Consider the following 10,000-nt stretch of genomic DNA (forward strand, 5'->3'; position numbering starts at 1 on the left):
ATACACAGTCTTCGGTCGGCCGCGCAACAGGGCTATAGGGATGATCGGGAAAAGAATGGCGAAGGAGGCGCACCGTGGATCGGTCGTGGAAACAGTAATAGGTCGAAGAGACACCGCGCGCAAGGAGGATCGTGTGAGTATATTGCAAAAAATATAAGAGACGTAACTAGCAATGGTAAGTTCTTTTTGTACAAAGGAGAGAAGCATGTGGCGCGCCGCCAAGACCAGGGGTTCTTTTTTGTGTAATTTGAAAGGATGGGGGCATAATAGCCAGAGGAGGAAATTGTTATGTTTTAAGTTTTAAATAAAAAAATAGTTTACCTTTGACCCGGAAGCCCTTTTCGGCGAATGTCAGAGAGACGGAAAAGGGCTCGAAAAAGGGGGGAGGGACCGGTGTTTGGGGTATAATGTTTTGGGGATTTGGCCCGGGAATTGGGGGGTAGCGGAAAAAAAGGAAGGAACATGTTTCCACCTATCTTTTTTCTCGCAGTTTGAATGAGAGACGGCTGGAACACGACTGTTGTCTAGTCAGTGGCAAGGAAAGAGGTAGTTGGATTGTCCGGGCGCAGAAGCGGTCTATGAGTTTGCATATGTTTGTTGATCACTGGGCAGAGTGTCAACGAAGCTATAATTAAAGCACTCAAAAGAACTACAGCAGGTCGCGGACAACCAAAGGAAAAGGGCTCTCTTTCTAAAGATAAAGAAGAAGTTACAAGCATACCTGGGCAGAGTGTCAACGAAGCTATAATTACTAAAGTCCGCCCAGTTAGCATAAAACCACAATTCAAGTAGGAAGTGGGACTCACAAGCACTCAAAAGAACTACAGCAGGTCGCGGACAACCAAAGGAAAAGGGCTCTCTTTCTAAAGATAAAGAAGAGAGGCTTTTCCTTGCTGCAAATTCCTTTGAGGCCTGTGAGGAGCGCGCAAAATAAACGGAATCAAAATAAGAGAAAAGCGGCAGCAAATCTATGTATGAAGTGAAACAGACCTTGGGATCATAATGACCGTGTTTGGCATGCATGCCTTACACTTCGTCACAAGGTTTCTTGTGATGATTGACCATCTCACATTCTTTACCCCCATCCTCACCATCTCTCTCTTTTACCCAACTTCATCTCCTCGCCTAATTTCCCACATTTTCATCTACACCACTCAAACCACTTCCCTCCCCTTTCCCTGACAACTTTTTCGATATCACTGAACAATATCTTATCACGCATTGCACAGGAGAATTTTTGCTGGAGAATATTGTTGGAATATATGGAACAGACTATTAGTGTTTTAAGACTCAAGGAGAAGGACTATTAGATTAGCTACTGGTAAGCACCAACAAAGCCTGCATCAACGTCCATCACAGAGTACCTCCCCACTTCTACATCTCATTCAGCGTTTAACCCTTGGCATCCCACTTCCTCTATTATCGTCTCTCTCTATCTATCTCAACCTCTTCTTCCTCTCATTCAAACTGCGGTCTATCTCCACACTCAGCTCGCAGGGATGCTCGCATTGAAGTTGGGGCTGACTGTCACGTGGCTGTCGCCACCCGACCTCTTAAACTCCACTTTTACTCAAAACCTCCTCTTCTTCATGTCAGCACGATTATGACAGTAACCCTTCCTCATCCACTTCAGTCCGCATCCGAGCATACCCCTTCGTTTTCGGCCACGGCCTTCCCCCGAGAGATATACAGAGATAGAGAGATCGACAACCCTCCACCACCTTCCTTGCCACCAGGTTTCGGCAACGCAAAAGGATGTAGAGCTGGCTGGTGTGGGAAAGATGAGTCAGCAGAGCTTGAGGTGTAAAGATATATAAGACAGTAGTTTCCATAGTTTTAGATACTTGTCGATCCACTATTGTTGTCCTCTCCAAGTATTCTTCATCTACTTAAAGCTATCATCTTCCGGCATTGATCTGGCTGTCTATTTGAAGAGGCCCTCGGATCATTTGTTGTCCCTAACCTGTTGAAGGCTATCGCCAGAAGAGATAGCCCCCTGACATGGGAGAAGAGATGATTCCTGGAAAGCATGAGTAGCTGGGGCCTGGGGGTCCAATGGCGAATGCAAGCTGTTTGGTGAAGTGGAGGAAGTGGAGGAAATGGGTGGAATAAAGTTGCTCACTACTTCTTCTCGGTGTCTTCCAACTGCAGGACGAGAACCAGCACTCCCAGAACAGTGGAAGAAGTTTTTAATGCTTGAGCCATTAGCCTTGATTTTTTTTTTTTTTTCATCGCTTCTGTGCATTATCTCAAATGGTGCAGTCTGCCGGGTGCCATAAATCATTTTTGATTGCATGCTTGAGGCCTTGTCAACCTGATAGCTCTGGTCAGCAAAGACTTTCAGTGTTTATTGAATGGCAATACCTTCCACACCCTGTTTGTGCATGTTCGCAAGAGATCTCTTGGACTCTGCAGTCACTCAATTGTTCCATTTCGCCCTTCCCTTCATCCTTGGAACATATTCCAGATCCTGCGTCTTTTGCAACTCTTCCAAGCACTTGATTTCTGGGTTTAGAATCCTCTCCACCCATTCCTCATCACTCAACACTGGTTGACCAATTTGAAAGTCATCAGCAATGAGGAAAAGCCTCCATGTTGGACTGCCTGAGGTACTCGCTCTTCTCTCTCTTTCCTTCATCATTGTCCTTTTTTTTTATTCTTGCCCTCTTCTAAATCAGGATCGAAGTTGTTGAAAAGAATTAATCTGTCAAGGATGTCTTCCAGGCAGCTCTCATCTTCACCTTGCTCTGCATCGGATGTCTTCCAGGCAGCTCTCATCTTCACCTTGCTCTGCATCTTCCCAGTCATCATTGTGGTCACTGTCATCACTGTTGTTGCTGTTGCTGTTGCTGCCATTGCTGATGAGATCATCATTGCTGTCATCAACATTGATGGGGTTGGTGAAGGGCCTAGATGTTAATGAAGGCATTTATCTCCAGATAATGTGCTTTTTAAGAAATGTATATGTATTTGTAAACCTTTGGAAGACCAGAAATTTATACATGGCAGCATATGTGATAATACCTTCTTTTATTCTGCATCGTGTTATGTCATGAGCCTGCACAAAGAAGAAGAGATAAGATATCATAGGAGGGAGTTATGTAATAGGAAGGCAAGATCCGATTCAGATAAGAAGGTCCAACTGGACATCCAGCTGGACCTCGAAGGATATAAATAGATTTCTGTAGAAGTATATAAAGGGGAGCTCTGTCCTTGATCTTGATCTTCTTCCCCTCGAAGATCAATATTTCATAAGTTACTTTGCGAAAGGTCCTCAAGCTCCCAGTGCTCGCTCTTGTCTTACCTTGCACCACCTTCGACATAAACTTACTCCATTAATATATAAGCTTGCCTGATCTTCCCAAGCAAATATACCTCCGCCCTATACCATATGCCAACAGACAAGTGTCAAGAGGTATATCATACATATATCTCATTGCTTAGTTAAACTACGGCTTTCTATCTCGTCTCCAAGGCCGGACCCTGTTGGGGACGAGTTGTAACATGTTATGTCATGCAACCATGCCTAGAATGGTCAAAATAGTTTGTCCAGGAGCCAAAAATTCCACCATTCAGCAATGTCTGCTATTGACCCAAAATCTCATTTTTGGTGTTTTCTCAGCGAGAGGAGTCTTTGACTGAAATTTTGAAATTTTTGAGACATTTTTTTCATTTCAGGTTGGGTTGGGTGCTCTGCACTGTATGTCAGCGTGGACTAGACTAGCTTATGTAATACTTCAGAATGTGGTTTTGCTGCTACTTGTTGTAAGTCAGCTCTCCAGTATTATACCACCATCACTCCTACTAGCTACTGAGTCTCTCTTTCATCCTAGCAACCCTCTAAGTTACTTCATGCATAGCATGGATGCACTACAATACAATCTTGGATTATTTTAAGCTGAAACAGTTATGGATTAAATTAAGCTGCCACAGGTCCCATAGTGTGTACAACTTTGAATTTCCAATCTGTGATAATTTGCATCTCTGTCCTCAACCAGCCCTTCTGGTTATTTAGCATCCTGTTTGATATGGGAGGATCCTGCAGCAATCCCTCTCTCCATAAACTCTAATACTCCAACAACTAAATCATACCCTATGGTCATCCTTAACTTTCTTGCTATCCATTGTGAAGATCTATTCTTGACCTTCATGCCTTCAGCTTGTTGTTGTTCAGGTACAACCAGGTCTGTCAAAACATCCCTGTCTTTTTTTCTCTTCTTCTCCTGGCAGCTTTATTATATGCTGCCACTATATCAGCTGATACAGTAAGCTTTGGCTTATTAAGCTTTCCCTTGATTTTCTTCTTGACTTGTATCAAAGGGTCCCCTGGTGAAGTTTTACAAGTTATCAAATGTCCATTACTATCTCTTTCATGCCAGTCCTGCCCCCCCATAAGTTTGCTCATAGGGAAAATGCTTCCAGAGAAACCTAAGAAGTAACCTGGTTGAGGCTCATTGTGCACTGGCAGAAAGGGTGCTGTATCATCCCAGTCTGGCAAAATGGGTATTTCCTGTGTATTTTTGTAGACTGTGCTAAAAGGTGATTTTTGTACTGGATGAGCAGTCAAAAAGTATTGAGGAATGTCTAGTGATTGACAAATAGGTGGACAAGGCAATGGCTGAGAAAGTGGTAACTGACATAAGAGGAACTTTGGAGCTCTTGCTGTGAATTGAAAACATTTAATGGAGGAAAGGACAAATTAGCATACTATAACAAAGATGCAGAAGCCAAGCTTGAGAAGTTGAGATTGGCAGGACATACCAACAATTCCAAGATGATTTTGCCTGACATGGTTAATAAGTGCACTGGGAGTGTTAAATTCCCAAGCCTGGCATGTAAACCATTGGCATTTATAAGAACACTGAAGCAAATTAGCCATGATCATTACAAGCTTCAGCTGGAAACACACATTGTTGTCTTTTGCCTTTTTTTTGATGGTCTTGAATATGTGAAGATGCAAATGCTAATTATGATCATGAACATCATGCCAGGCAAATTAGAAACTCGAGTGCCACTCACTTTAATGAAAATGTTGTATGTCCCCATTCTGGCATGGCAGATTTGTTGACTGTCAGACCACATGCATTGGAAACAATCATCAGAATAATTACCATGCAGAGTAGTGGACCCTGAATGGCAATAAACTTTGGGTTGTTCACCTGCACTCTTATGCTCAGGCAGCTGGGAGACATTAGTCCCATTGCTGGCCTGTAATGATGTTTGGGATTGATGTGCATGAAGGTTAGTTGAAATTTGATGGACTGGATGAAGGGGAGGCAGGGGAAGATCTGATGCTGGTGCGATGACAGCCATGTCTGTTGTGACAGATGATGCTGTATTTAAAGTATCATCTTGCTGACCAAACAAGCCCACTAACCCATGAGATATATTCCATCTGTTGGAGGAAGATCCTGCTATAGAACCTGTAGTCTGGCTTACTAGATCTGAGTTATGGCATGATAAAAATGAAGATGACGATGAGGTTGGGATGGAATTTCCTTCAGTTGCAAGGATGTTTGGGGTTGATGGAGTGGCTCTGAGTGCCATAGCTGCCATCATAGCAAGTTTGATTTGAAGAATGAGTTTGGGTACTGTTCCCAGTACTGCTGGTCTTGGCTCAAGTAGGGTTGCTGCATTTGGTTGTTGAGTGCTGTTGTTGATGTACACATGGGTGTACAGAATAGTAATATTGTTATGGGTAATAGTGTTGATGAGTGTGTCAAAGCAGGCCAGCACAGATGGGCAGCTTATTGGAAGCTACACATTTTTTGGAAGTTTGTTGGCAGTTGGTATAACTGGAGTGGAAAGGAAAAAAAGGGCCAAAGGGGATGATGGTGGCAATGCTGGCTATCACAGGGGTTTTGGAACAGATCAAGCTGAGGGGTATGATATTCTAGTTGTTTGGATTAAATGCAATCAGTGTGGCCACTCTCAAGTTTCTGCAAAGACTGATGGATAAATCTATCTAAATTTATCTGTTCCATCCACTTATTCACCCCTTTGTTGATTATGTGCCATCAGAAGCAGAATTGCAGATAATAATTCAGGTTGGGGAATGTTTGTACTTCTTGTAATTGTACAGCAGTATAGCTTTTATTAATATTCAGCCAGGAATCTAAAGATTCTAGAAGTAAAAACAAAAGACAGAACACAGAAATTCATCAGAAAAAAGAGTCATTCATTCCCTTTCCCTTAGTTCTTGGGGCATTGCAATCACATGAAAATCCCTGGCAGCCTGGGCAACATCTCATCTTCTGTTCCTTGTTAGCTCCCCAATTGCAAATCTTTCCATACTTCATCATATTGCAGAGATGATGATTACAGACCACTAGTATTTGGCAAACAAATCATGTAACATAGTTTATGCACAATAACTAAATTATTTTTAGTGTCATATCTTATGCAGCAGCAAAGATGTCATGTTGTATGCTGTGTGTGATCCTCCACCACATATCCTATCCCTTATGTGCTTGTATCTCAGTCTGTACAAATGGTGATTTGACCCAGGCAGCCCATCCGAGTTGGCTTTTAGTGACCATGTCTGCTTCCATCCATATCCTGTTTTTGATGATCAGTACTTGAATGCACAGTTGAACATTTGCAAATCTAGTCACATTTTACTGACACACTGCCATGCTATGCAGCACATCCAATGAAGTGACATTGCTTTATAAACTCCTACACCAATGTCACATAAGCTCTGGCAGTGAGCTCTACACAAAAACAATGCTTCAGGATACACAAGCTAAAGAGTAGAACCTCCTAACCGCTGCCCCCCACCCCACCTATGCCTTGCTTCCTGTGCTGCTTCTGACCGAGAACTGCTTGTTGCAAAGGATGTTTGGGCCTGCATACTTGTTCCAACTGATTGGAATGTGCGTCTGTTGGAGCTGTTGTTGATAAACCACGATTTGAAGAAACTAGGAGTTGCTAGGGGGTTTTGGCGGCGTAAATGAGAAGGTGCATAGAGTGGGAGATAAGTCGAGAGGAACCACCTAGAAATCATATCACAAACAAGGATCAGCATGTGAGAAGTGAAGATGAGCATCAAGATAATTCATGATTAGTAACTTACCATAGATGTCCTGCCAACAGTCCCATGACACCACTGATTGCTTTTAGAGGCCCGCCTGTTAACAGATCAAGAACAATGAGGGCTACAGGGTACACTAATTGCGATTATAAATGTTGCATCAGCCTGTATTCTTGGTTGTGACTGCTTGTACATAATGTACAATAATACTTCAAAAGACAAGTGACAGTCATCAGTTATTGGTAGCACTTACAGCTTGTGGGTATTGTCAACAGTCCAAATATGGAGACTTTGACTGTAGGATTTACACGGCACCAAACATAGGTTTGAGCATGGAGAAGGGGGCGGAACAAAAATGGTAGGCCAACAAACATGTTGAATATCTGAGGGGGACACAAGATAGACTATTAGCAAGCATGCATCACCAAAATCCGCAGTGTATATGCACTTACAAGGATGAAAATAGCCATCACGACATGTAGCCAAGCATATTCAGCTGTGTTAGAAAGACTATGTTTCATGGCAGCCAGTCAATCTCTACTGCTACAAGTTTCAGCAAAATGAGAACACATACTAGGTATCTTTTTCCATAGAGGAGGAATTCCTGTATATGAGGAAAAAATCATAAAGCAGTGGAAAACCGCCACCTAGATCGCAATAACTCAGCCCATTTCAAACAAGAAACAGCATACAGCCAGACTAGCAGCCTGTTTAAACATACCTCCAAAGAAGAAACACGTTAAGGGGCGCCATATCTAGTCCGTAATTGGTTGTCAGTCTCCAGTTAAAACTCGATTGTCACATAAAGCTCACTTCATATCCTTGGGTTACTCTCCTCCACAGTAATGCAACCTGTGCATGTCAAAAGTCAAATATCACCACTGACAGCGAGGCTGTAATTCACGTACAGACGCTGGAGATGTCAATCCCAAGAGACATGGGCTAAAACCTACCTTTAGTGTACTATACCAGGGAAGTCATAGGTCGACTTACAAAGTAACAGCCCCAAGTCCTATGAGTATTGTGCGAGTGACCGGCGGCACTGAATTGAACGCAGCGGAGAAGTCGGCCATGATTTACCGAGGTACTGAGTAGCGTCTACAGGGGTAAGATTTTTGGCAGTTTTTGCTTGGGAGATGGGGCTGTGGAGTTGAGTCTTGTTGAAGGATGATAGCTGAACAAGGGGTAACCGACTGTATGCGTTTAGCAGAACTTGCTCATGGCAACAGCGAGATGAGATGGAATGCGTGTGATGCCATCATCCGATGAACCCGCCAGCGTGGCGCACGTCGCATTTCGCCGCCTCGGCTATTAATTATCAAGAGCTATAAATCACGTCAATCGATTCTGAAGCAGCAGAGCTCAACAAGCAACGAGTGCCGAACTCCATCGCTCGTAGAGGGTCTCTACGTACGTGATACTTATCGTTTCAGACAGTTCGGACAGGGGTATCGCATACTTACAGTATGTATCGCTAATCGCTATTACGACCATACAGAAGGAATTGTACAAAGCTCACAAACGTTATTCTTTGATAGTTGTGAAACTACAGCAATGGCCAGACCCACCATACCCGCGGAGTTCAGTAAACTTCCATTCGAGCAGTTACCATTTTCGAGTCAGGTTCCAGTCCGAAGCTGGGCAACTCTGCAAAATATCAAGCCATGGCCGATTGAGTACAGCCTTGTGTTTGTTGTTGACAGGCAGAATTCACAAGTAAGTGCGATCTTCGAACAACGAGTGTCCAAACTGGACGTTAACGCGGACCGGTCTCTGATAAGAGGTAACTGCTGACCCTATCCCTACATTTTTAGGTGCTATTAGGATTGAAGAGGCGCGGTATGGGAGTTGGCCTGTAAGTATGCCTGCTTAAAAGAAAGCACATTTTGGAATGGAGTGGTGTGAACTTCCGACTACTACAGGTACAATGGTTTCGGAGGCAAGCCAGAACCCGGAGAGTCGATGCTGGGCTGTGCGGTTAGGGAGCTACATGTAAGTTCCCCGCATATACTTGATATCATATTGTTTTAACTATGAATCTGTACATGTCCTAGGAAGAGTCAGGTTTGGTTGTAAACAGATTCGATCTTCACTACAAGGGCATTCTCCTTACCAGCCGACCAGATCCTGGTACTCAGCAAGAGAAATCTCTCCTAAGGATTCACATATACGCCTGTACTTCTTGGTCGGGAGATCCGGAAACGTGAGTCATATGATAAATTATGCTGATTGTGGGCAGACGCTCATAACCCATACACCTCAAGAACGGAGGAAATGGAGCCAAAATGGATCAACATCTCTGATCTGCCTCTAGAAAAGATGGTATGGGTCGCTCTGTCTCTCACTGTCTCACTTGTTGAACGGCAAATAATCTTACTTCTTCACAGTGGCCAGAGGCCAGAAAATATGTTCCTGCTCTCATGCAGTCTATCCTTCAAGACAGATCGAATACAGAGATGCTTCTAGCGCGCGTTGACTACGAGTACCTCACTTCTGTCCAGGCCCCGACATCTTTACCTCCGCTGCTAGGATTAAGCATTAAGTTCGAAAACGAAGATGGAGATGATTTACCCATGGAGCGATTGAGCGGCTGGTGGATGGCATTCACAACAGCACGGATGTTGTCTTCCGTCACCGGAGACAGTGGAATATAGAAACCTGCCTTGTTCGTTGGACAAGGGACCACCAGCAAACCAATAATAGATCATAGAGCGAAATGCATCATTCTTTTCTTCTAACCAATCGAAATCTCGGGAAACTTCTGAAATTTATTCACTCAAAACCGATGAACGTGAAACAATACTAGATCGGCACAACATCAATGCTTAAGCATACAAGCTTCAAAGATAACCGTCAATAACCACAATAATGCCAATAATCATCTGAGACTCACTCGTCATCATCCGCCTCGTTCTGGAAAGTCGCGCCAGCAGCGGCGTTGTCAGTCTGCCCACTCTCAGGGAACTA

At 43.6% G+C, this 10,000-nt stretch overlaps 4 protein-coding genes across 4 annotated transcripts in view; 1 reads left to right on the top strand and 3 right to left on the bottom strand.

Moving 5' to 3' along the window:
• Window positions 1-4,189: 4,189 nt before the first annotated feature.
• CNBJ0670 (hypothetical protein) lies at window positions 4,190-5,559 on the bottom strand (the record flags this gene model as incomplete). The annotated part of the gene is made up of 4 exons (XM_767979.1): window positions 4,190-4,662; window positions 4,762-4,861; window positions 4,910-4,963; window positions 5,020-5,559. 4 exons carry the CDS (start codon window positions 5,557-5,559, stop codon window positions 4,190-4,192), a joined length of 1,167 nt encoding a protein of 388 aa, XP_773072.1.
• A 1,186-nt stretch (window positions 5,560-6,745) lies between these two features.
• CNBJ0680 (hypothetical protein) lies at window positions 6,746-8,106 on the bottom strand (the record flags this gene model as incomplete). Its single annotated transcript, XM_767980.1, has 9 exons — window positions 6,746-6,995; window positions 7,076-7,169; window positions 7,287-7,416; window positions 7,486-7,543; window positions 7,608-7,680; window positions 7,755-7,788; window positions 7,847-7,885; window positions 7,942-7,975; window positions 8,027-8,106. The coding sequence occupies 9 exons, from the start codon at window positions 8,104-8,106 to the stop codon at window positions 6,746-6,748; spliced, it is 792 nt and encodes a 263-aa protein (XP_773073.1).
• Window positions 8,107-8,587: 481 nt separating this feature from the next.
• Window positions 8,588-9,687, top strand: CNBJ0690 (hypothetical protein; the record flags this gene model as incomplete). The annotated part of the gene is made up of 6 exons (XM_767981.1): window positions 8,588-8,749; window positions 8,848-8,888; window positions 8,956-9,025; window positions 9,088-9,236; window positions 9,298-9,355; window positions 9,421-9,687. 6 exons carry the CDS (start codon window positions 8,588-8,590, stop codon window positions 9,685-9,687), a joined length of 747 nt encoding a protein of 248 aa, XP_773074.1.
• A 171-nt stretch (window positions 9,688-9,858) lies between these two features.
• Window positions 9,859-10,000, bottom strand: part of CNBJ0700 (hypothetical protein) — a gene marked incomplete at both ends in the record, with an annotated part of 3,370 nt that continues 3,228 nt past the window's right edge. The window contains 2 exons of the mRNA XM_767982.1: window positions 9,859-9,871; window positions 9,927-9,997. Of these exons, the coding sequence (XP_773075.1) occupies window positions 9,859-9,871; window positions 9,927-9,997 (84 nt within the window). The remainder of the gene's footprint in view (window positions 9,872-9,926; window positions 9,998-10,000) is intronic.

Source organism: Cryptococcus neoformans, chromosome 10 (genome assembly GCF_000149385.1).
Source record: "Cryptococcus neoformans var. neoformans B-3501A chromosome 10, whole genome shotgun sequence".
In the NCBI taxonomy this organism is placed as follows: Eukaryota; Fungi; Basidiomycota; class Tremellomycetes; order Tremellales; family Cryptococcaceae; genus Cryptococcus; species Cryptococcus deneoformans.